This window comes from Delphinus delphis, chromosome 10, assembly GCF_949987515.2.
Source record: "Delphinus delphis chromosome 10, mDelDel1.2, whole genome shotgun sequence".
NCBI classification, from domain to species: Eukaryota; Metazoa; Chordata; class Mammalia; order Artiodactyla; family Delphinidae; genus Delphinus; species Delphinus delphis.
In genome coordinates this window covers 72,088,173-72,115,048 of record NC_082692.2, presented here as the reverse complement: position 1 = coordinate 72,115,048, position 26,876 = coordinate 72,088,173, and the positions used below count along the sequence as shown (strand labels likewise).

The following is a 26,876-nucleotide window of genomic DNA, read 5'->3' as shown; positions in this document are numbered from 1 at the left end:
TTGCCCTTGGTCGTGCCTTCTCAAGAGATTGCTTTCCCCGACTGTGCTGCCTGGTGCCTTGTCCCAGCCCCTCACCATGGCTTTCCTGCCTGTCATCAGTTACAGCTCATCACTCCCTCATCCATGTGGGGACCCCAGTAGACACCTCAGCTTTCCCAATTGATGACTCAGTGAGGTGACAGCTCTGGTGCTATTCTACCCTCTCTTGCAGAGTTAGGGGAGATGGAGCTGAATTCAATGGGCGCTCATGAACTGTTTCAAGGAGAAAAGGTGGCTGGTCATCAGTGTCTTCTGGCCTCTCCACCAGTTTCCCAACTCCATGGATAGTGACCCACATTTCCTGCCTATTTCCTCTACACTCCCCACCAAAGGACTCCCTTTGGATGTATCATCTCTTCCTCCAACAGTCTCCTAACTTGAGCCCAAGAACCAAGTCCTCCCCACCCTCCCCCTTGCATGAGTGGGGTGGGGGCATGGTACACTGCATATAAACCCTTGTGGGATTACATTGATATGTTTCTAGGCAACATATCCTTGCAGATCTGTTCTAATTTCCAGAAACCCTGAATTGTAAAACAGAGGAAATAGAGGAGTTTGCCCCTAGTAATAATAAAAATGCATGTTGCCTTTGCTGTGTCCAGCAGACTTTCACCCACTACATCCATTCCTCACTCAGCGGCTGGTGCAAACCCATCACCTCTGCCTGAAACTTTCAATGGTAAAGGTTTAGTGTCTCATCTTGGCCACCAAGGCCCCTCCAGCCTTGTTCTCCCCCCCACCTGCCCCTCTCCATGGACTTCCAGAAGGGTGCCCTGTGCTCTCCCACCTCTGGGCTTCCATGTCTCCTGTTCTCTTCAACCCAGATCCCACAGGAAGCCTCTCTATGCTCGAATCAGGGCCAGCACTTCCCTTGTGTGTCTCTGACCACATGCTGCTCCCTAACCTGCCCAGTGATAGGTCTGACTGTACCCACATCAGCTGTGAGCTCCGTGGGGTCAGGGACTATGTCTATCTTGTACAGAGTCACTGCTGTTCTCCACAGTCTGGCACATCGTGTGGCATGTAGCAGACGCTCAAATCATTAAATGGAGTCTAATGGAAATATAACTTTTGTCTCTGACAAAGTTGCCTGGGTAGGATAGCAGGTGTCGACTTGTGGGTTGGAAGTGCCTGCCGAGCTCTGGGTTGCTGAGGGAGTGGAAGCCCTTTATTATTATTTAATAAACGTGGCTGGCTGTAGTAAGGGATCTTCCGTGGTGTGGAGAAGGGAGAATAACAAAAGGGTTTGGGAGATCTGGATATAGGTTTTGCCCTTGGAAGTGGGAGTACTGGAGAGGGTGTGTGATCCTTGAACAGGAAAGGGATGGATCATGAGGCACTGGGTTTGGGATCAAGTTGTAGTGGAATGAAGTTGCAGCTGTTGGAGCCGGCCCCAAAGGTGGGCTGTGGGCTAGGAAGAGGCCACCCAGCACTGAGTGCCTGCAAGGAGAGACAGGGGTTTCAAGGAAGAAAACCTGCACCAGAGCAAGGTCTGAACTCCTCATGCTGGTCACAGGGGCCTGGGCTGGGAGACTTACATGCCAGCGGCTGCTGCCAGGACACGTCCCTCACAGGAAGCCCTCGACATCCCGCCTCTTCCTGTGAGGTGGAATGAGGGGGTTGGGGTTAGAGCTCACCCCATGGAGAGAGTTGAGGAGGTCCACTCAGAGCCTGGTCCATTCACTTACTGGAGGGTACGCCTTCGCCCTTGAGCTGATGCTCTCTCCTCTTATCCGGGGCCTGGCTTCACTTTCACATTTCTAAGCTTCAGTTCCTGAGAAGTGGGCCCCTACAACCCCTACACCTCACAAGGCTGTTGTGAACGTTAAAGTAGATCAAGCACCTAAAATGCACACCTGGCACGTGAAAACAATTGATGAATTTTTTATTTTTATGACAGTTTATACTTTCATAAGAGCCCATAACTAGTGTGCAGGGCATTTTTTATTCCTGATTTTATGGGGTTCTGAGGACTGTAGGAGTTATCTGTTGAATGAACGAATGAATGAATACAGAAAATACTTTTAGTATTTAGATTGCCATGTTTATTTCAGCACGGAAGACCCAGGCCACAGCTGGCTGCTATCTTTTCAAGCTCAGCGTCTGCCCACAAGCTGGCGTTTCCTGAGAACCTGCTGGGCGCGCGAGGATTCGTCCTCAATCTCACCCCCACAGTCGAGGAAAGTGAGGCTTGGGCAGGACCCGACACGCCCAAGGTCAGCCTGGTAGGCGGGGCTGGGGCTCCTAGCGCAGGCTCCGGCTTGCCCGCCAGGGCAGCCCCTGCGGGGTCGCCACGGTCCTCTCCCGCTCGGATACCGGTCCCGCGAGCCACCCCGGGGGAAGCGGGAGCGGGAGGTTGGGCTGTGCACCCTTTCCCCGACCCGGTAAATTCTCTCCGAACTAGGCGTTGGGGGCTGTCCCGGGGGCCAGATCTCCCCTCCCTTCCTAGCCTTCCGCGGGACGCCGGCAGGACACGGGGAAGGGAGTGCTGAGCAGCGGCCTAGCCTGACTGCGTCCGGGTACCCCGCCACCGGGCTGGGGCGCCCGCTGGGGTCCCCGGCCCGCCTCCCGCCCACGTGGCCGGTTCGGCCTCTCCGCCCCCGGCCTCGCCCCGCCCCGCCCCGGGGAACCGCCCCCGTAGCCTCCGCTGCCACCATCGTAGCTGTGGTTCGCTCCTGCAGACTCGACGGTCGAGCCCGTGCTGGGCGCCGAGGTGAGTGTGGGCGGCTGGCCTGGAGCCCCGCTGCTCTGCTAGACCTTCGGAGCGGGACACTTTCCCCGGCTGGCTCCTCTCTACCTTCACCCACCGTGCCGGAGCGGGACCCCACCCCCACCTCCAAGTCGTCCCCGCTCATCCCTGTGCCCGCAGCGGGCGATGTGCGCTCTCTGGCTCCGGGCACCCTGAGCGCGGCTTAGGTAGGCGGTGCCACCACCAGCCTGGAGCGGCTGCCGCTCACGCCGGAGACCCTGACTTAGGTCCTCTGGTAACTCTTGGGCGAAAGTTCCCGAGGTGCCAGCTGTCTTGGGGTGCAGCCGCTTTTCCTCGGGGTGGCTTCCTTTCGGGCGCTGCTGGTTGGGGCCCGGAGGGCTGCGGTCATTTCGCGGCTGGGAACCCGGCTTTGGGCGCGCGGGGCGGTGGCCGCGGTTTCTGGCCCACCCGAGCCGTAGTGCTCGCGGCTGCGTCTTTAAAACTGCGCGGCCAGAGGATCCCGAGATAGAGGCGGGGGAGGCGGACATCAAAGAGTTAAGGTGAACTTCTGTCCCTCGTAGTCAGAGACAGGTGAGTTGTTTTCTGAACGTGGTAGCTCCTACCTGGTCAGGTTCCCTGGGGCTTTGCCACGGGGAAGCGCCGCGCTTGCACTATCAGCGGCCTCATCATGGGCTTGAACGTTTCTGAAACAGAGCGGCTTGTTCCTAGAGGGCTCTTGCTCCATTTAATGCCTGAAGCAGGCTTGCTTCCAGCGCTGGGGGAGGGAGCGAGAACTGCCAAACAGTAGTTGTTAGCTGTCGTGGATGAACGAGCAGAAACACTACCCAGGTGTTACCACTTTCTATCCTGGGGTGTGGAAGAGGAGTTTTGCTATGTCTGCGTCTTAGCTGTGTAGTCTTGGGCAAGTTACTTCACCTGTTCGTATCTCAATTTCCCCACCTGTAAAGTGGAGATGATAATAGTACAAACCTTAAAGGGTTGTGTAAGATTAAGGTTTTAATGTAGTGCCCGGTACAAGGTAAATTCTACCTTGGTTAGCTGTTCTTCTTGTTATTATTTTGGTTGACGTCTAATGGAGCATCCCAGTGAGGATGGGGCTCCGCAGTGAGGTAGGTGGGCAGGCTTTTGGCACTTCCCCTTCCCCTGCTAATGACCTGAATTATTTACACAGTAGCCTCGGTGTCCCCTTCAGCCTAGAAATACTTGGACTTTGTAGTAACACTTCTTATGGTTAACCAGCCTTGTGCAAAATGTATCTCAGAATGTGAGATTAGAGATGACCTTTGTCAAGGACACTCCTGGAAAATGGGGTCTTGGACCTTCTCTGGAGGCTCTGGGGTGTGTTATTGGATGTTTCCCTCGCTGGGGTGGAGTGGATAAGGTTTCACCAGAATTCCTTCAGGCCTTGGTCCCCCTGATAGGCTGACATCCTCTAATCTCTGAGAATGTGGGAGTTTATTTAGGGGTACGAGGGCCTGATCTTGTCTCCTCCCTTCCATTTAGTCACCTCTAACAGATTGTCCCTTCCATCAGTGGAGTGTCTCTGGGCCACACCAGTTTATTTTTTTCTTCTGGCAGTGGTAACCACAGACAGGCATTCTGAACCTGCGGCTCTTCTGAAATACACGCGAGATGCTTGGAGCACAGGTGTACATTTTTCCAGAGGGTTCTCTTTTCATCATATTCTGCAAAAGGCCCGCAGCCCACAAATGTGGGCCCTGAACCGCTGGTGGGAAGATGCAAGTTCTTGCTCCCTATACAGGGCAGGCCCAAGTTTATATGGAGTCGAGATGTCAACATTACCTCTGCCCCTGTAGGTGGAGGTGCACACATGTTCCTTTGTGCCCTTGCTCAGAGCACACCTTCCAGTGGAAAATTCAGGTCTGCCTTGACTTGAGAAAATCTGATAAAGAAGTCATTTGGGGAAAGAAGGCAGGCGGTGGGGTTAGGAACTGTTGGCCTATGGTGGGACCTTTAGGATGGGATGCAGTTCATGAGAATTTGAACTCAGTGTGTCAGGAGACTTCTCAGGGCCTTTGCACGTGCTCTTCCTTCTGCTGTGCACACTGTTCCACCACTTCTTCTCATGTCTGGCACTTTCTTGCCCTATAGCTCAGATGTGTCCTCTGTAGAGAAGGTTCCCCTGACCACTCAGTCCAAAGCAGCCCCGCAGTTTCTGTCACATTCCCCCATTGTATTTTACTCATGGTGCTTACCTGAAATGGTCTTACTCATGTATCTGTTTATGGGTTTATTGTCTTCACCCAGAAGAATGTAGAATCCAAGAGGGTAGGTGTGTTGCCCTGGTCACTGCTGAGCCCTGGCCCCTAGCAACAGTAGGTGCTCAATAGATGTCCCTGAGTGACTGAACGAATGAGTATCTGCTGAGAGAAGCAAGGCGAGTCTGGAGAGGTTTGAGAGTAGTGAAATGCAAAGGAACTGGCCATTAGTCAGCAACGCCAGGCTACAGTGACCTTTGAGGTCACATAGTTTAACCTGCAGTTTAAACCACTTCCACCACACCTCTTCCTAGTTATTGCTTAACCTGGGCTTGAATCTTCCAGTGAGAGGGAACTCGTTGCTTCCAGAGAGAGCCCATTCTTGTGGAGGAAAGATGTGGTGTGCAGAGAACCAGATATAGTCCCCGTACCCCCTCTTATGAGGATGAGATGTGGCCTCCAGGCTTCTGCATGCTACTGCTCCAGTTTTTCTGGTCTGCGTTGCATCCTGATCCTTTCATCCATCACCATCCATCCCAGAAAGCTGCCTTTACTTCTCTGCCATCACCAAGGTTCCTGAGCCCCTGACCAAAACTCAGTGTGCTACTGAGTCGTATATCATCTGAGGGGGCCTGAGGCAAAGAGGCACCAAGGAAAACTGCAGTAGTTTAGAAACTTTCGAGGCCAAGATCGGTATTGTTCAGGCTCCTGTAACTCATTGGGCAGCAGGGGTGGGTGACAATGGGGTGTGGAGCTCTGTTTCTTTCACTCTTTTGTTCTTTCCCTGGATTTTTTCAATTCATTCCTTAATCGGTTTATTAATTGTGGCCCTAAATATATATATATATTTTTTCCTAGATATATTTTTTAAAAATTAATCCTTGGTGGACTTTCCCAGCAGTCCAAACTAGGATCCCACATGCCACAAGGTGCGGCCAAAAAAAAAAAATTATTCATCCTTGGACCCATTATCTTCATGGTTTGTATAAATATTGCCTGATTCATATCACCTCACATATACAAGATGAAACTTGAGTGAAAACGAAATGTTTTCATATATGATTCTAACTTACTGAGTCAGTTTCTGCGTGGGAGGTCACCATTGTGGGGAGTGGAGCCGGGTCCACTGTGGAGAGGTTTGGTGGCAAGTTTTGCTTTTTTCATGTGCCTTAGCCACTTAGCTCAGCTCAAGAACCACTTCTGGAGGGAGGGCTCTGGCCTGGCCACACAGCAGTCAAGGAAACCAGCAGCGTTCCTCCCTTGAGGAGTTCACATCCCAGTGATGGAGATGGACAGCAGACAACTAGACCTATAATATAATGTCAGGGAGTGTGATCAGTGTGATGAAGGAGATGAAGCTGGGAAGGGGATCCAGAGTGGCTGGGATGGAGGCAGGGTTGGTTTAGGTTAGGGAAGGTCTCTCTGAGGAAGCAGCATTTGAGCAGAAACCCAGTTGAAAGAAGGAGCAGCCATGTGGGTGTCTTGGGGAAGACCATTCTATGCATATAAAGCCCAAGGTTGTGGTCAAGCCCCTGGTGTGGCCAGTCAGCTCTTGAGCCCTGGACATGGTCTGTCTCCCTGGCGAAGGGAGAGGGGAAGTGAGCCGTGTGGGCAGAAGCTCCCCCACCTTCTCCCCAAATCCTAGCAGGTGACTGGAGTAAGAGCTCAGCATTGTGTGCTCTCCTGGTTGACCAGGATGCTCGTGCCTTCCTTTCTAGAGGGCGGGACCTGGAGTGATGATGTTCCTGAAATTGCTGCCTTGACAACTGAGCATGAGCCTAAGGGGCTTGATGCAAGATTCTCATTGGTTGTAGCAGTGTGTGTGTGTGTGTGTGTGTGTGTTGGAATATACTGTGGAAAAGGAACTGACATAGCAGAGCCTTCAGTAAATGACAGTTGATCTGAATGGCTGTGCCTTGGGCTGCTGAGCTCAGCACCAATATCTTCATATTATCTCTGCAACTGTCCTGTGTCACGGACCCTCTTAGTGAACCCATTTTTCGGAACCCATTTTTCACACCCAATTGTGGTGTGGAGTGATGAATAAATTGCCAACTGTTTTCTTGGGCCTCTTGTCAGGTGTATTGGGAGAGTTGAAGGTGAGGAGGATCTTCTCTGAAGATTTATTCAGTGATTTAAAGAAAGATGGGTGTTTTATTTATTTTTAATTAATTAATTAATTTATTTTTGGCTACGTTGGGTCTTCGTTGCTGCACGCGGGCCTTCTCTAGTTGCGGTGAGCGGGGGATACTCTTCATTGCGGTGTGCAGGCTTCTCATTGTGGTGGCTTCTCTTGTTGCGGAGCATGGGCTCTAGGCTCGTGGGCTTCAGTAGTTGTGGCTCACAGGCTCAGTAGTTGTGGCTCGTGGGCTCTAGAGCACAGGCTCAGTAGTTGCGGCGCACGGGCTTAGTTGCTCTGCGGCATGTGGGATCTTCCCGGACCAGGGATCGAACCTGTGTCTCCTGCATTGGCAGGCAGATTCTTAAGTACTGTGCCACCAGGGAAGTCCCAAGATGGGTGTTTTATATATCTTAGATAGGCCTCTCTTTTGTGCACATCCCTGTGGAATGTCAGCTCTGGGAGGCAAAGGCTGCTCCTGGCCAAATGCTCAGTCCCTGGCTCAGTGAGGGTTTGTTGCGATGTTAGGTGGATGCCCCAGGGTTTCTGGTGGCCGTGGAACAACAAGGCTGGAGGAGGTCATTGCCTTCATTTCCCAGGTGTCTCCTGACTTTTCCAAGGTGGACCAAAAGTCAGGGCAGAACTAGACATGGGGCCCAAGTGAAAACCAGAATGCTCCAGAAAGACAGGCTGGGGCCCGTGGCCAGAGTTGGAGGATAAAGGAGGCAGCTTGGTGTCTTGCCTGGCTCAGCCAGCTAAAGACCAAGCTAGTTATTTAACAGTTCAACTTGGTTCCTTGTCCCAACACCTCACCTCCATTTCCAGCCAGCATATGGTAAATTTATGGATCTGGATTTGCTGTTCCTACCAATAGAACCCCAAGCCCTGAATTCATCTCCAGTTCTGAGCTCAGTAATATTTCCTGGAAGCTGGAGCAGCACACTGACCGGCTTTGAGGCAAATAGAAATTGTAGAGATGGCATTTGGGGTCCTGTGTTCCAGTCTCCACTCTAGCATTTTCAGTGGAGTGACCTTGGACAAGGTGCCTAACCTCTCCAGGCCTGTTTGCTCATCTGTAAAGGGGAGTGGTGCTTGCCTGTACCTCACAGGTCTGCTCTGAGGATGAAATGAGAAGATATTTGCAAAGTGCTTACCTCCGTCCCAGCCTGCATGCGGGAGGGGCTGTCCAGGGTTGTCATCTGGTGACTAAGGATTGACCCAGGTCACTCCATCACTGCTTCGTGCTCCTAATAGGAGAGGTGTGCTCAGACACATTGGAAGTTCTTCATTCAGATTTGGGGGTTTCACTGGCGTGGGCGTTATTCTTTTTGGAGATGATCTTATTAGGAGCCAAATCTGGATAATGGAGTTGGGGGTCAGTTTATGGTGAGACAGAGGCCAGGTTGAACCACTGCCGAGACCTCTTGCCCAACCACAGCCCCCCATCCTCTCCCAGCAGTCTCCCCAGCCCCCAGCCTACAGTGGCCATCCCATGTCCCCATAGCCCTCCGTCCCTGAGGGGCATATGACACCTTGGAACTTGGCTGCTTCAACTCACCGTTCCTACTCATCTTTACCACACCACATCCCAAGTCACCCTCTGCCTCCTGTAACAGAGCTGAACTGACATCCCCCAAATACCCCAGAAGCTTTTCCACTTTCATATCTTTGCTCCTGCTGTTCCCACTACTTGGAATGCTCTTTCGCTTTTGTCCACTTTCACAGATTCCCGCACTGCCCACTCCAGTGGCCTCTTCCGTCTTTCCTTCCCTTTTGACTAGAAAAAGAAATGCTCTTTTGCATAGGAAACTCTGATTATTTCTTAATACACGGAAATGCAAACAAATCAGAAGTTGTAGAGTAAAAAATGAAATTCCACCTCCCTCATCCCAGGCTTGCATCCAGAAAGAACATTTATGATCAGCTGGCTGTGTATTTCTCTTACATTCTTACGTACAGATGTGTGTACCTGTGTATATCTTTAAAAACCAACATAATTGCTCATTTTTTATCTATTCTTCTCCAGCCTTTTTTTTTTCTTCATTTAGCCATATGTACAAGAGCACTTTCTCTGTCCATATGCTGTCTTCTTTTTACCTGCCCTGGCTCTCCCCTTCCCCAGGGAAGAGTGTACAAATTTGGATGGAAATAGGTTTTCATTTCTCTTGGGTACATACCCAGCAGTGGAATTGCAGGTCAGATGGTAACTCAATGTTTAACATTTTGAGGAATTTTTTCCATAGTGGCTGTACCATTCTGCAATCCCACCAGTGGTATATGAGGGTTCCAATTACTCCACATCTTCAGCAGCACTTGTCACTGTCCATCTTTTTGCTTATTGCCATTCTAGTGTGTGTGAAATGGTATCTCATTGTGGTTTTGGTTTTCATTTCCCTAATGGTTAGTTAAATATCTTTTTTTAACTTTATTTTTTAGAGCAGTTTGGGTTTATAATAAAACTGAGAGGAAGGTACAGAGATTTCTCCTATACTCCCTGCTCACACACATGCATAGCCTCCACCATTATCAACAGCACCCACCAAAATGGTACATCTGTCACCAAGGATGAACCGGCATTGGCACATCATAATCAGCTAAATTCTATAGTTTACCTAATGGCTCACTCTTGGTATTCTACTCTCAGTGGGTTTGGATAAATGTACAATGACATATATCCTTCATTATAATATCATACAGAGTATTTCACTACCCTAAAAATCCTCTGTGCTCTCCCTGTGCATACCTTCCTCCACCCTCCACCATAACCACTGATCTTTTTATTGTCTCCACAGTTTTGCCTTTTCCAGAATGTCATGTAGTTAGAATCGTACAGTGTGTAGCCTTCTCATTTTGGTTTCTTTCGCTTAGTAATATGCAGTTAAGGTTCCCCATGTCTTTTCATGGCTTGATAACACATTTTTTAGCACTGAATGATATTCCATTGTCTGGGTATATCACAGTTTATTTTTCCATTCACCTACTGAAGGACATCTTGGTTGCTTCCAAGTTTTGAAAATTATGAATAAAGCTGCTATAAACATCTATGTGCAGGGTTTTTTTTGAGATATACATTTTAAAGTAATAACTAGAATTATGACTTATTATACCAGAACATATAAGATTTTTAGGAATTTCATGTAACGTCTGAAACATTTATATTAACATATTTCCATACAAATAACCCAAAGCAAGTTTAGTATTAGTTTAGTTTTGTTTTTTATACAGCAGGTTCTTATTAGTCATCAATTTTATACACATCAGCGTATACATGTCAATCCCAATCTCCCAATTCATCCCACCACCATCCCCACCCCCCCTTGGTGTCCATACGTTTGTTCTCTACATCTGTGTCTCAGCTTCTGCCCTGCAGAAGTTTTGTGTGGACATAAGTTTTCAGCTCTTTTGGGTAAATACCAGGGAGTGTGATTGTTGGATCATATGGTAAGAGAGTGCTTAGTTTTTTAAGAAACCACCAAACTGTCTTCCAAGGTGGCTGTACCATCTTCCATTCCTACCAGCAGTGTATGAGAGTGCCTGTTGCTCCACATGCTTGTCAGCATTTGGTGTTGTCAGTGTTTTGTATTTTGGCCATTGTCATAGGTGTTTAGTGGTATCCTCGTTGTTTTAATTTGTGTTTCCCTGCTGTCATATGATGATATGGAGCATCTTTTCATATGCTTACTTGCCATGTGTATATCTTCTTCGGTGAGGTGTCTGTTAAGGTCTCTGGGCCGTTTTTGATTCAGGTTGTTTGTTTCTTGTTGAGTTTTAGGAGTTCTTTGTATATCTTGTGTAATAGTCCTTTATCACATGTGTCTTTCACAAATGCTTTCTCCCATTCTGTGACTTATCTTCTATTTCTCTTGGTATTATCTATTGCAAAGCAGAAATTTTAAATTTTGTGAAGTCCAGGTTATCAATTATTTCTTTCATGGATTGTGTTTTTGGTGTTGGATCTAAAAAGGCACCACCATTACAAGGTATTCTAGATTTTCTGCTGTGTTATCTTCTGGGTGTTTTAGACTTTTGCATTTTACATTTAGGTCTGTGATTCATTTTGAGTTAATTTTTGTGAAGGGTGTAAGGTCTATGTTTAGATTTTTTTTTTCTTTTTTTGTATGTGGATGTGCTGTTGTTTCAACACCATTTGTTGAAAGATGGTCTTTATTCCATTGCATTGCCTTTGCTCCTTTGTCAGAGATCAGTTGCCTCTATTTATGAGGGTCTATATTTCTGGGCTCTCTATTCTGTTCCATTGATTTATTTGTTTATTCTTTTGCCAGTACTGCACTGTTTTGATCACTGTAGCTTTATAGTAAATCTTGATGTCAGGTAGCCTCAGTCCTCCAACTTTGTTCTCCTTCAATATTGTGTTGATTGAATATCTTTTAATATGCTTATCAGCCATTTGTATATCTTCTTTGGAGAAATGTCTATTCAGATCTTTTGCCTATTTAAAAAATTGGGTTGTGTTTTTACTATTGAGTTGTAAGGGTTCTTTATATATTCTAGATTCAGTCCCATATCAGATACATGAATTTTCAACATTTTCTCCCATTCTGTGGGTTGTCTTTTCACTTTCTGGATGGTGTCCTTTGAAGCCCAAGGTTTTAATTTTGATGAAGCCAATTTATCTATTTTTCTTGTATTGCTTGTGCTTTTGGTGTCATATCTAAGAAACCTTTGCCTAATCCAAGATCATAAAGATGTATGCCTAAGTTTTCTTCTAAGAATTTTATAGTTTTAGCTCTTACATTTAGGTCTTTGATACATTATTTTTAGGTGTGGTGTGAGGTAGACGGGTACAGCTTCATTCTTTTGCATGTGGATAGCCTGTTGACCCTGCACAGTTTGTTGAAAAGACTATTCTTCCCATTGAATTGTCTTGACATCCTTGTCAAAAATCAGTAGGCCATAAACGTGTTTATTTCTGCATTCTCATTTCTATTCCATTGATCTGTATGTCTGTCCTTGTGCTAGTACCATTGTTGGTACTATCTTGATTACTATACCCTTGTAGTAAGTTTTGAAATCGAGAAATACGAATCTTTCCACTTTGTCCTTTTCCATGATTGTTTTGGCTATTTTGGGTCCCCATATGAATTTTAGGATCAACTTGTCAGTTTCTGCAAAAAAGGCAGCAAAGAATTTGACAGGGGTTGTATTGAGTCTGCAGGTCAGTGGGAGGTTTTGCCACCTCAATGATATTAAGTCCAGTCCTGAAATACTTTTACTGGGTGCATCACTCACTCAGCTCCCCCAGTCATCGTTTGCTGAAGAGACACTCAGAGGCCCATCCTTCAAGCTGTACAGACAAAAATCCAGGAACATCAGCATCTCTTTTCCTTGTTGAAGATAGTGACACAATATAGTGTAGTGTTTAATCTAAGGCTGAAGACCTTGGATACAATATTTAATGCCTGAATTTGTGGAATGGAAGTGCATCTGGCACTGACTGAGCATATGGCAGACCTGGCTTCCCTTTACTCTGAGGGCATGATGGAGATTCCTGGAGATCCTCCCATATTCCCCTGCCTCCATGCCTTGAGAAGTGTGGTGAGAACTAGGGACCCCCACAGCCCTGGAGGTACCAGGGTGTGGTGGAGGGCATTGGAGTGAGGCTGCATTTTAATTTGTTTTATCTATTGGGCAAAGAGGTAGGATTTCATTTAAGGGGAGAGTTTTGATGCTAAAGCAATTTTTGTCCCCCCCCATCATAGTTTGAAGAATGGAATAAAAATAAGAAAGGAATACTATCACACGTTAAAAGATTAGTTTACACCCCTACATGCACTTATGTGTTCCAGATGTAATGCTTTGGCACAAGTCCAAGATTGTATTCTCATGGAAGAAGAAATAAAAAGCAAAGCACCTACATGTGCATCAATAGGAATCTGGTTTTCTGAATTTAAGGAACACCCTGGGAACTCCATTGGAAACTGCACATCCACTCACACCTCAGCTTACTCTCAGCTGGGATGAGGAGGTCCATTTTAAACAAAACAGTGCTAATGCATGTGTGTGTGTATGTGTGTGTGTTGCAGGGGATGGAATTACCCCTGTTGTTTCAAAAAAAATTTGGGCTGAGTTTTTAGTTCATTTCTGGAGGGGGAAAAACTTATAGGCAATAGAATTATTTTGAGATCTTCAAAACCTAAACTCCTTTGGTTTAACAGATTCCCTTTACCTAAGCTGTTAGAATAGTTCATAGGGATTTCATTTCCATTCTTCAGTGAGGGGTGTGTGTGCATGCATGTGTACCTGGAAAGTTAGGGGAAAAACACAGTGATAAAACCCAACCCCAAAACAAGGAAGCGTGTTATAGAGCTGAGTGAGGTTCCAGTCTCAGAAGGTGCAGCTTAGCTGACCTTGTGTAACCTTTCTCTATGACACATCTCCCAGGGGGGTGGAAAAACTGTTTCTCTCCAGCTTGGCTTTAATTTTACAAAAGCCCTGTGCAGTCTTGCAGAGTCAAGTGGTTTTCTTAACAAATTGCTTATATTTCATGTGTTCTGGGCTGGGCAGGGGCTTGCTAATCCTTGGCCAGCATTGTGAGTCAGAAAATATTTAAATGACCGCCTGAGTCCTTCGAGGAGAGAGAGTTAACTTAGGGAGCTGGAGTGACTCTTAAACAGCACTGCAGGAAACAACGTGTAGAATTGATACCAATATTAGCAGCTCTCTTTTATTACTAGTAAAGAATGTTATATTGCCTTTTAGAGTGAGATAATAATGATGATGCTACCAAATTTTATTGAGTACTTATTATATGGTGGAGTCTGGCTTTTCACACTTGTTTTTGATGTGACCCATTATAAGAAATAAATCTAGACAGTAACCTGTTGTGTGTGTGTGGGTGTGCGTGCACGCATATCTAAAAGAAGATTGGTGAGACACTACTTATATATGTATGTCTAGTGTCCTATGTATGTCTAGTGTCCTCTGATAATTCTTTTCAGCATTAATGAATTTATGCTTTTTAAAAAAATGATGGTTGTGAGACCCACTAAATTTATTTCAGTAATGGGTCAAAAACCTACTATTTGAAAAACACTGTGCTAGACAATTTACTATGTGTTTTATTTATTTATTTTTTATAAATTTATTTTATTTTTGGCTGCATTGGGTCTTTGTTGTTGCGCTCTGGCTTCCTCTAGTTGCGGTGAGCAGGGGCTACTCTTCATTGCAGTGTGTGGGCTTCTCATTGCGGTGGCTTCTCTTGTTGCAGAGCACGGGCTCTAGGGTCTCGGGCTCAGTAGGTGTGGCGCACGGGCTTAGTTGCTCCGCGGCATGTGGGATCTTCCCTGACCAGGGCTCGAACCCGTGTCCCCTGCATTGGCAGGCGGATTCTTAACCACTGCACCACCAGGGAAGCCCCTACTATGTGGTTTTTTTTTTTTGCGGTTCGCTGGCCTCTCACTGTTGGGGCCTCTCCTGTTGCGGAGCACAGGCTCCGGACGCGCAGGCTCAGCGGCCATGGCTCACGGGCCCAGCCGCTCCGCGGCATGTGGGATCTTCCCGGACTGGGGCACGAACCCGTGTCCCCTGCATCGGCAGGCGGACTCTCAACCACTGCGCCACCAGGGAAGCCCCCTACTATGTGTTTTATGTGTACTATCTCATTTAATTCTCACAGCAAACTCATGGAGGTGATATTATTATCCCCGTTTTATGTATGGGGAAACTGAGGCACAGAGAGGTAGCTTGCCCAGGGTCACGCTGTGAATGAGTAGTGGAGCTGGGCTTGAACCCAGAAACTGGGTACTGTTAGAAGTTCAAAGGAATAGGGTATAACTTAATATCCTAATGAGTTAAACATAGTACATATAAAACACACACACACACACACACACACACACACATATCTCACACATACAGCGGGAGCGCGGACAAGAGTGAGAACAAGAGAAGGAGAGAGAGAGATATTTATTTTGAATAATTGGTGATTCTTCTATGTGATTGTAGAGGCTTGGCAAGTTAAAAATCTGCAGAGTAGGCTGGCAAGCTGGAGACTCAGGGAAGAGTTGCAGTTTGACTCCCAGGGCCACCTACTGGCAGAATTCCTTCCTGCTAGTGGAGGTCAGTCTTTGTTCTGTTAAGGCCTTCGACTGATTGGATGAGGCCCACCCACATTATGAAGAGCAACTTGTTTTACTCAAAGTCTATGATTTAAATGTTAATTTCATCTAAAAAAAATTCCTGTACCTTCACAGAAACATCTTAAATAATGTTTGACCAAATATCTGGGCCTTAGAGTCTAGCTGAGTTGACGTTTAAAATTAAGTATCACAGGGGATAAGATACTGTTTGAAGTTGTTCAGAAGAAATGAATAAGGCAGTGGGAAGCAGGAGTGTGGTACTGTTACAAATGGGAGAACATTTCAGAAAGAACTCCCTCTCGCATGACTAATTGCAAAATAAGGCCATCCCTGGCTCCTGTGCAATTACAGAGCGACAGCATGGGTTGGCAGATGAGTTGGGGGTGGGCGCAGCTCAGATTTTCTTGCTTTGAGTCGAATGGATTTTTCTTACATTTCACTTTTAGATCAGAGGCCTGAGAATTCATGGCCCTAAGTAAACAGGGCCATTTATTTGCAGCTACTGGGTGCTTGTTCAGTAGATTTATCTGAATTGCTGTATATGCTAATGTGACATTTGTGTCTCAGCCTAAACTTGAGAGACTTTGCTCCCCTCTCCTGGGCCACAAGCTACCACACAGCTGTGGTGACCTCTGGGTCACTGGCCACAGGAACTGTTGGTATTTGGGGCTGTCTGGGTGGGAATTCAGGCTGTATGTGTGAACATGGTACCCAGACAACAGTAAATTTATTATAGTTTTAATTTTATCATTTTTTAATCGAGATATTATTCACATAGCATAAAATCAACCCTTTCCAAGTATACAGTGTAGTAGTCGCTTTTAGTATATTCACAAGGTTGTGCAGCCATTACAACTATCCAATTCCAGAATATTTTCATCACCCCAAAGTATAGCTTTTTATTTTGAAAATAATTTAAACATTCAAGAACACTGTCCACTGGATCTGTCCCATCAACACACAAACATGCTGTTATTTTTCCCAACTTAAGAAAAAAACCCACCCCACTTCTTCCTCCAGTTACACCCCCATTTCTTTTCAGTTTAGAGCAGAACTTTTTGAAAGAATTGTCTGAACTTACTGATTCCAATTCTTTGCCTCCCATGCTCTCTCACTTAAAAAAAAATTGTGATAAACTACATATAACATAAAGCTTACCATCCTAACCATTTTGAAGCGTCCAATTCAGTAGTGTTAAGTATATTCACATTGTCTTGCAACAATCTCCTGAACTTCTTCATCTTGCAGAATTGAAACTCTATATCCATTAAATGACAATTCTCCATTTCTCCCTCTCCCCAGACCCTGGCAACCACCATTCTATTTTCCATCTCTGTGAATTCACTACTCTAGATGCCTCATATAAATAGAATCAATATTTGTATTGTATGTATTTGCAAGACAGTATTTGTCATTTTTGGTGACTGGCTTACTTCATTTAGTATAGTGTCTTCAGTGTACATCCATGTTGTAGCATGTGTCAGAATTTCCTTCCTTTTTTAAGGCTGAATATTATTCCAGTGTATGTATAGATCCCATTTTGATTATGCATTCTTCTGTTGCAGGGGCACTTGGATTGCTTCCACTTTGGGCTTTTATGAATAATGCTGCTTTTATCCCAATTTTCTTTTGAGCCCATTATTCCTTATGAATATCTCTTGCCCAGGTCTGCAGTGACTGCTATGTTCCTTATTCTGGTGGCCCATCTGCAGCCCCATCCTGCTTGGCTACCAGCGGTGTTTGACATAGTTGGTCATTTTCTCTTTCTTGAAGCTCTTTCTTTATCAGGCTTCCAGGACACTGGTCCTCTTCCCACATCTCAGTTAAGGGCAACTCCATCCTTCTGATTACTCAGACCCAAAGCCTGGGGTGTGGTTTTTGACTCATATCGCTCATCCCCACACTCATCAGAGAATCCCACTGTGTGTACTGTCAATACCTAGAATGTGGCCACTGCTTACCACCCTTGTTGCTACCACCCTTGCCCAAGCCCCTTTCCCCTCTCACCTGAATGACTGTGCTGATCTCTTTGCTGGTCTCCCAGCTTCTGCCCTTACCTCCTTCCAGCTTGTTCTCAATTCAAAGCTGGAGGGATCCTTCTAAAGTGGTGGGCAGATCACCACCCATTTTGCTCAAAACCCTCAAAAGGTTACAGCAAAAGCTAAAGTCCTTACAGTAGCCTACAAGACCCCCACGATCTGGCCAAATTTCCTCTCTTGACTCCTCTTTTGGTTTGCTCTTCCCCTGTCCACCCCACTCCAGCCACATCAGCCTCAATTCTCTCCTCTACTTGGACACCTCAGGGTCTTTGCACTCACTCTTCCCCCTGCCTGGAATATTTTTCTCCTGACTTTGGCATAACTTGGTCCCTTACTTCCTTCACCTTTACTCAGATATCACCTTCTCTGGCCATCGTATCTAAACTGTCACTACTACCCCCAGCACTCCCCTCTGCCTTTCTAGACTTAGTTTTTCTCTTTACTCCTATCACAATCCAGTATAGGGTATATTTTGCTGATTCATCTTACCCGTTTTCTGCCTCCCCCACTAGAATGTAAATTCTGTGAGGGCCGGGGTTTTTCTTCTATTCTATTCCCTGCCATATTTCCAGCACTTCACCTGGCACCAAGCAGACACTCGGTAAATTGGTTCCATTATTGGAAGCAATAAATGAAAGTTTGGAAAATAAAGATTAAAAGCCATTTATGATTCTTTCATTATGATACAATTCTTGCCGTATTTTTTCTTACATGTGAATTGTTACAATGTAAGTATATGTGTGTGTGTCCCATTTTTTCCCACCAGACATTCATTCCTCCATAAGATTTTTTTTTTAAGTTGCTACATAATCTTCATGATTACTTGCTAAACAGCAACATAATGTTTCACTGCGTGGATGTAGCAATTTTATTTAACCTTGTTGTTTTGTTTAGTACTATTGGACAGATTCCAATCTGTTGCTATTGGAGATTACACCGCAGTGTCTGTTGGGCATTTGCCAGCCACAGTGTCTGTTGGTTCGCCAGCCACCTGGCTATGGTGATTGGTTCAGGGCTGCCTGTAGCCCCAGCCAGGACAGGCCATGGGCTTCCCTCAGGTCACCCTTGCTCAAAAGTGTCAGAGAAGATACTCAGAGGCATCAGAGCAGTAAGGAAGGGACCCCAGAGTATAGAGTGGTGACAGGATGAGGAGGGGGCTGGGCACATTATCTGTGGATCCAGTCACTGGACTGAGCTGTTCCAGTATCCTTCCAACAAATTCCCCTTTTCACTGATCTAGATGGAGTTGGATCTCTCACTGCAAGGAGTGAGTCTAGACTAATCCAACCCAGTGGAGCACCCCCTACCCGCTCCTATCCCCCCCATTCCCTTTTTTTAGTTCTTTAGTCCAGAGCAAGGGAAGATGTTACAGACCTAAGTAAGGCATTGTTCAGGGCAGAAAATGCATGTCGGCAGAGCAGCTCAATTTTTTTGGGTCACAACTGGAGAGACAGTGTGAAACCATCATCTGCCTGGATTCAGGTGCTGGCACTGCCATCTGGTAGGGGTAACCTCAGTTTCTTTGTCTGTAAAATGGGAATGGAAATAATCACACCCCACCTCAGGAAATTGTTTTAAGGACTAAATGAGTTAACACACACAAAGTCTTTAGAATGGTGTGTAACAGAGTGAGAGAATGCTCACTGAGCATTAGCTGTGGTAGCTGCTGGGTTATGATGCCCAACTCTTATAAGGGCAAGAGGAGTTAAACATAGAACTACCGTATGATCTAGCAATTCCACTCCTGTGTGTATACCCAAAAGAATTGAAAGCAGGGACTCAAACAGATACTTGCACACCCATATTCATACCAGTGTTATTCACAAGAGCTAAAAAGTGGAAACAACCCAAGTGTCCATTGGCAGATGGATGGATAGACAAAATATGGTACATACCTGCAATGGCGTGTTACTCAGCCATAGAAAGGAAGGACATTCTGACACATGCCACAACATGGATGTACCTTGAAAACGTTATGCTAAGTGAAATAAATTAGACACAAAAGGACAAATATTGTATGATTCCACTTACATTAGGTACCTAGAATAGGCAAATTCATAGAGACAGAAAGTAGAATAGAGGTTACCAGGGGCCAGAGGGAGGGGACGAAGGGGAGTTATTGTTTAATGAGTGTGGAGCTTCTGTTCAGGATGATGAAAAAGTTTTGAGAAGGATAGTGGTGATAGTTTTACAGCATTGTGAATGTACTTAGTGTCACTGAGTTGTACACTTAAAGATGGTAAATTTCATGTTGTGCCTATTTTTCCACACACAAAAAAATGGTGTAAGGGGAGCTAGAGGGTGTGAATGGGTGTGAACCCTATGGTGGGTCTCCTGGACTTTTTCTTTACAGGTTGAAGTTAAATTGAAGTGGAACAAAACACAGTGAAGAAAAAAAAACAAACAGTCACAGACCCAAAAAGAAGTGGTGGTGGTGGCAGTGGGGTAGACTACCCAGGAGCCCACAGAATCCCTCTAAAGGTGAAAAATGATAGACAAGGAGAGTGTCCAAATGGGTGTTCTTAGTGACTGTGGGCAGGTCAGTCCAGTCCCTGGGTCAGATGGGCCCAGCCCAGGACTGGAGCCCATGTGAGTCACAGCTCACTCCCCAGCAAACAAAGGGACGTGGCAGGGAGGAACTTGGCTGTGACTCAGAGGCCACGGTCTCCAGGCGCCCGCCCCCTCCGATTCCCTGATCAGCTTCCCCTTGTTGGAGTGGAGGCAGGTGTACCCACTTCTGTGCAGGCCATTGGGAAGGCTCCCCAGCGGAGCCTAAAAGTTGTCCAGAGTTCTTTTGCAACTCCTTTTTGGAAACACAGTAATAGCAGCTACATTGATTGAGCACTTAGTGTGCTCAGGACTCTGCACATTCAATCTCCTTCAAGCCTTAGTCTCAGCCTATCAGTAGTCTTATCAGTCTCATTTTACAGAAGAGAAAATGGGCTTATAGGGGTGAAGCAGCTTGCCTGAGGCCACACAGGCTGCAAATGGCAGAGATTCAGGAGGCTGGACTTGTAACCATGCTGACACATAAACACACACACACACTCGTGCAAGATTAGACTCCAAAATGTGACCTATCTCTAAGTCATAGGTTTAAAGACAACTTTAACATTTTTTCTTTGTGCTTGTGAAAAAAGTTGGAAAATACAGATAATAAGTATATTTTACAACAAAAAAATTGTTAAATATGGTTGCATTTTAGCATTTCAGGTCTTTTTTTTTTTTTTTTTTTTTTTTGGCGGTACGCGGGCCTCACTGTTGTGGCCTCTCCTGCTGTGGAGCACAGGCTCTGGACGCGCAGGCTCAGCGGCCATGGCTCACGGGCCCAGCCGCTCCGCGGCATGTGGGATCTTCCCGGACCAGGGCACGAACCCGTGTCCCCTGCATCGGCAGGCGGACTCTCAACCACTGCGCCACCACGGAAGCCCTCAGGTCATTTTTATTGGTACCTTTGGGATCCTGAAGAGTGGATGACATTAAACAAACCCACTGAGTACTGAGTGCCACTCACTGTGCAGGGCACTGGGAGTATCACAGTCGTGACAGTTCTGTCCAGTGTTTATAAAACTGATGGCATTGCAAAAGGACCAGACTCATTTGGAACAAATTACTATAAATGTTACAATAAATAAGATAGGTGTAATATAGTTTGCCCCTGAAAGAAGCAAGCTGTAATACTCGTTTCTAAGGCGTTATTTTTCTGTGTGTAAAAGGCTACATGTCTTGTTTTATGGAAAGAAACTTGCTCTTTCAAGTTTTGTATTAGAGATTGTAGGAAATATGTAACCTTTCCCTGCTTACGGTCAGTTCTTAATGAATGGGGCAATGATAAGGACAGGACCAAAAAAGTTAAAGCCCGATCAATACGGGGGGGAAAGGAAATTCATCTTAGCCAATAGTTTAAATCTCATCTCCTGAAATTTTATGAGTTAACCTGGTGGCAAACTGACTCATTTAAGTGGCACATCCTCAACTTTTTCCTATCTTTCTAGTATCAACAGAAAAATAAGTAAGAGTAAAATTAAGTGCCTGTTTTGTTTGTCCATTACAGTAAGAGGCATTCTTTCATGCATTCATTCAACAAGTGCATATTGAGTGATGTGATGGCTGGGGTTTACTTCACTGGGAGGCGTATAGAAGAAAAAAAGATTAGGAACAAGTTGACCATTGAAGTCGTATGGTGGGCACACTCTGTTTACTTTTGTATGTGTTTGAACTTTTACATTCAAAAAAACTTAATATATATATAATATTGAGCACTTAAACCTTGGGCCAGGTCATGTGCTAGGTGCTGGGGAGGGCTTGGTGGTCAAGACAGGCTCAGATTCTGACCTTCTGGAGTCAACAGACAGACTCATTCAGGAAACATATATTAAGCAAATAGTCAGATGAATGTAAGTAAAATTACAGCTGTGATAAGTGCTGAGAAATCACGAGCTGAGATGCAAAAGTCTACAGTGTAGACCCCATTCCACCCAGGATTGGAGGAGGAACTAAGACCTCAGCTTGAGGTAGAATGAAGAGGGTAGGTGTTTGTGTGTGTGTACAGGCGTGCACTCAATCGTGCACTTGTGTGCAAGCACAGTCAAGGGTGAGAGGCTATGGTTCTTTGCCTGCCTGAACCATGAGGTGACAGAGGATTTCAGAGTAGACCAGCTAACTGAATGCCCTTCATCCTCTTAGAGAGCTTTTGTGGTGCATGTGCAACATGTTCAAGAAGATAACTGAGGCAGAGCATAACCTCCATTGGATTCCGATTCTGCTTAGGGAAAAAAATCCAAACTTTTTCTTACCTTCTGCTACATACCCTACCACTCCCTGCTATGCCTTCTAGCCACATCCCATCCCTGTTGTTTCTCAGTCTTTGTATACGCCATTCCTCCTGTCTAGAATGCTCTTACCCCTGCTCTTTTCAGGGCCAGCTCCTTTCCATATATAGGTCTTGGCTCAAATGTTGCAAGGGAGGCCTTCTCTTAGCACTTCTCCCTGTTTACTTTCTCTTCCTCCATTTTTTCTTAGTCTCTTCCACAGGCCGTAAGCATGGTGACAGCAGGGGCTATGTCTGGTCATATCCTGAGGCCTCCCTAACACCCAGCCCGTAGATGCAGACAGTGGGCACTCAGCAGATCTGACAGCCAGGTGCTACCTTACATTGTCCCTGTGCATATTCCAACTTAACCATTTTGCATTTTAAAAGGATTTTGACCTATGTACAATTGTCAGAATGGACTTTTGGGAAGTTGTGGAAGCTTCATGTGAGGTGAGAGTACTTTGTACATGGTTTGTGTCCAGAAATTCTCTCCAACAATAGGGACATGTACGTCTGAATTCTGTTGGGCTGCAGGAGGTGAGGCAGAGTTAGATGCTTCTGCAGGATCCAGGTAAAGGACGGGTGTCTGGGAAGTTGCATCTTCCTCTGGGAGTGACAGAAGAAGGGGGGTCCTTCTTGTGTGTCTGGTTTGTGGTCACAGCTGACAGAATGTTACCTTCAAAGTACACCCCAATCACCCCTACTTCATACCATATATAAAAATAACTCGAGATGTGTTAAGGATCTAAATGTAGAAGGCAAGTCAATGGAGCTTCTGGAAGGTAATAAAGAAGAATATCTGTATCAAATTAGAGGAGGCACAGATTTCTTAAACAGGACACAAAAAGCACTGCCATAAAGAAACAGTTTATAAATTGGATTTCATTAAAATTAAGAACTCTTGTCAACAGTAATGTGAACATGGATGTACGTGGAGAGCATTATGCTAAGTGAAATAAGTCAGACAGAGAAAGATAAATACTGTATGATATCACTTGTATGTGGAATCTAAAAATTACAACAAACTAGTAAATAAAAAGTAGCAGACTCACAGATATAAAGAACAAACTAGTGGTTACCATTTGGAAGAGGGAAAGGGGAGGGGCGAGATAGGGATAGGGGATTATAAAAAGGGTTATTATGGGATTATATGAAATAATGTGTGTGAAAATTGTAAAGTACTATAGAGTTTAAAGAATAGTTCATTCAAGTACAAAAAAGTTTAAAAAAGAATAAATTAGAAAAAAATAAAATTAAGAACTCTTTATGTCAAAGATACCATTAAGGGAGTGAAAAAGCAAGCTACAGTCTGAGAGAAAATACTTGAAATACATATGTCCATCCAAGGATTCATATCCAGAATACATGAAGACCTTCTACAAACCAATAATAAACCCAATTTTAAAAAGACAAAAGACTTGAGCAAGTATGTCACCAAAGAGGATTCCAAATGACCAATACATATGTAGAAAGGTACTTAACCTCAGTAGTCATCAGAAAAAAAATTTTCATATTTTATTTATTTTATTTTTATGGCTGTGTTGGATCTTAGTGTGGCACACGGGATCTTTGTTGAAGCATGTGGGATCTTTTGTTGCAGCGTGCAGGCCCTTCATTGCAGTGCACGGTCTTCTCTCTAGTTTTGGCATGCGGGTTTTCTCTTCTCTAGTTGTGGCACGTGATCTCCAGAGCACGTGGGCTCTCTAGTTGAGGCGCGCAAGCTCAGTAGTTGTGGTGCGTGGGATTCGTTGCCCCGCGGCACATGGGATCTTAGTTCCCCGACCAGGGATCAAACATGCGTCCCCTGTATTGGAAGGTGGATTCTTTACCATTGGACCATCAGGGATGTCCCCAGAAAATTTTAACCACAGTAAGATACCACTATATATCCACCCAGAATGGCTAAAATAAAAAAGACTGACGCAAAAGTGTTGGTAAAGATATGGAGCAACTGGAACTCTCATACACTGCTAGTGGGCATATGAATTGGTACAACCACTTTGGAAAATTGTTTTGGCACTGTCTACCTAAACTAAGCATATGCCTACCTATGGGGCAGCAATTCCACTCCTAGGTATATACCCAAGAGAAATGAGTGCCTATGAGTACCCAAGGACTTGTACATGGAGGACCCTAGCAACTTTATTAATAATTACCAAAAGATGGAAACAACCCAAGGGCCCATCAACAGCCATGTGAATAAGCAAATTGTGGTATATCCACACAATGGAGTACACTCAGCAATGAAAAAGAGCCTTTGGATAAAACATTAACTGGGAGGGACATGAGGAAACCTAGGGAGCTAGAAATGTTTTATAATTTGATTTGTTTGGTGATTGCATGGGGATTTAAATATCTGAAAACATTATGGACTGGTACACATAAGATTTGTGTAGTTTAATATATGTTGCAAACTATTTTGTTATGTGTACATTGGGGAAAAAAATATATGGTAGTCTTTTTCTTGAGCTGTTGAAAGGAGGTTGGGGAGCTGAAACAGTGTCCGAGGCCAGGGCAGGCTGGAGGGGAGGCGAGGATGTGAGAGGAGGTGAGAAGCCGGAGTTTTCCCTGCCATGGTGCTCCCATGTGTACCTTCTCATCCTTACCCATCTCGACCTCACATCCTGCAGCACATGAGCAATGGCTACCACCAGTCCCGGGCATGCTCCTTACTTTGTAGAAAGGGTCAGCACTTGGGAGGGAGGGTGGCCTTTCCTAACTGTGGTACTGTTGAAAGGAGAGGTGCATCTATCTGGTGCTCTCCTCAGACTCCCTGTAATGTCCCAACCTGGAAGGGGAGGGAACCTGCCTGTTGGCTAGCTTTACCCGAGGGTGAGGGTTAGTTACATGGTGGTGGTGGTTGGTGTTACTGGGTAGGTTGGGGGGATCCAGTGGGGAGGTGGAAGCTGCCTCTGTCTGCGTAGCACATCACTCAGCACCCATACCCTGTGCTGATCCTCAACAACAGATTAAAGCCTGCCCTGTAGGTTGCCCAGGGCAGCCCAGTGGGTCTGCTGGGCAGATACCCAAGCTGACTGGCATGAGGTTCCCTGGGCCGGGGTTTGTGCTCCAGAGGATCCCTGGCTCTGTGCGTGAGTGCCCTTGCTGGTGTCTTGCCCACAGGAGAAGGACATGCTTCATTTCCAGGCCTCTCTGCTTGAGACAGAAAAAGCACTCTGGTTGTAGATCTGAAGGCCAGCACGGTTTGACTTTTATCTATTTATGTCCTTGTGGTCTTCCATATTCTGTAAAAGTTTTAAGCCACTTTGCCAGGAGAAGATGAGGAAAGTGCAGGGGTTAAGAGTATACTAGGCTCTGGAGCCAGAATGCCTGGGTTTCCAGGCATGACTTGGTACCAGGGACACATGGCAGCCTGTGCTCACGCACCACCGAGGACAGTGCATCAGCTGGTGCCCTTGAGCAAGTCGCTCTGTCCCTCCGCGCTTCAGTCTCTTTGTTGAATGATAGAGGATAAATTAGAGATGAATCTGGAGAACATGAGAAGAGTAAGAGTACCACCATTGGGTGGTTGTGTGGATTTAGTGAGGTAATTAGTGTCAAGCACTAAGGACAGTGCCTGGTACACAGTCAGTGCTCCATGGATGTTAGCGGTGGTGCTGGTGGTGACAGTGAAGAGCGTTTGGACATGCCGGAATAGTAAAGGGCATAAGGGCCCACGGTGGACCCAGCGTGCCAGTGGGTGGGAAGCACCTGGAGCTTACCTGCCATGTCAGGGCTCAGGGAATATTCGATCACTTTCTATTTTTATTGTGCCATCATCTGACCACAGGCCCTCAGTCCCTTATCCACAGTTATGGAATCAAGAAACTGCATGTTTTAAAAAGTTTGGTGTAAACTTATTTGGTGACCAAACCTGACCTGCGTTGATAGGAGGCTCTTTATAGTGTGTAGCAGAAATAGTCATATGTTCACCTGCAGAAATATTTATGTGCTTGACTGCGGGTGCACCTGACCCTCCTGGGGTTTTACATAGCATACTGTACATACTTCATATTACCTTTCTAAAATGCAAACGTTATGAATTCTGAAACGTGTCCAGCTCCGAGGGTTGGGAAGAGTTGTCAGCTGTGGTTTATTCTCCAGTTGGCCAGTTTGGCCAATTTCTCTTTTTCGTTAATATGAAAGGACCCTGCAGTGAGTATCCTTGATAGACTTGGAATTGCTGGGTCAGTGGGCAGGCAGATTTTAAACGTTTATAACTCTTGGCCGATTGCCTTTCAAAGAGATGAGAGAAAATGACAATTCATTCCACCAATAGAGTGTGAATGTGAATTTGGTCCTATTATCCCCCTGCTTCCAAGAGCCTCCGTAGCTCCTTTCTGTGGTGTTCGCAGCCTTCCCTTCCCAGTCTAGCTCTGGCCTGTCTGCTCAGGCTTTGACTTCCTGGTGTTTCTGTCACCACACCACCGCACTTGAGCCTCGGACCAGCTTCAGAGTCCCACAGTCAGTCAACCACCACACCCCACCTCACCCTTCCTCACCCTTCCCCACCCCAGCACACACACCCCTACTGTGCGCCCCCAGGCTCAGTCCTGGGCTGGACAGAGCTGCCCCTGCTCTGTGGCCTCGCCTTCCGGGGAGAGCTGGGGGTCCTGTTGAAGGCTCTGAGCTGAGAGAAGTTAGAGAGCCCGAGGGAGCAGAGGGGATGCTCTGTGGGAAGGCCCGAGGCAAACTTGGGAGGAAGATTTGTATCTTCAGGCCTGTGAAAAACTCTTGCAGAGCATTAAGCCAGGGAGTGGCCTGGCTGACTAGGCTCATATTTTAAGTGCCACAGGCTATAATGGAAGCTTTACAGTGGTGTTAGCAGTTGAGTTGGA

At 45.9% G+C, this 26,876-nt stretch overlaps 1 protein-coding gene across 1 annotated transcript; it reads right to left on the bottom strand.

The window, feature by feature from the left end:
• Nucleotides 1-6,769: 6,769 nt before the first annotated feature.
• On the bottom strand, nucleotides 6,770-7,738 carry SPATA12 (spermatogenesis associated 12). Its single transcript, XM_069541077.1, is given in 6 exon segments — nucleotides 6,770-6,844; nucleotides 6,847-6,911; nucleotides 7,423-7,557; nucleotides 7,560-7,622; nucleotides 7,625-7,711; nucleotides 7,714-7,738. Coding segments are annotated over 6 exon segments (450 nt in total).
• Nucleotides 7,739-26,876: the final 19,138 nt, after the last annotated feature.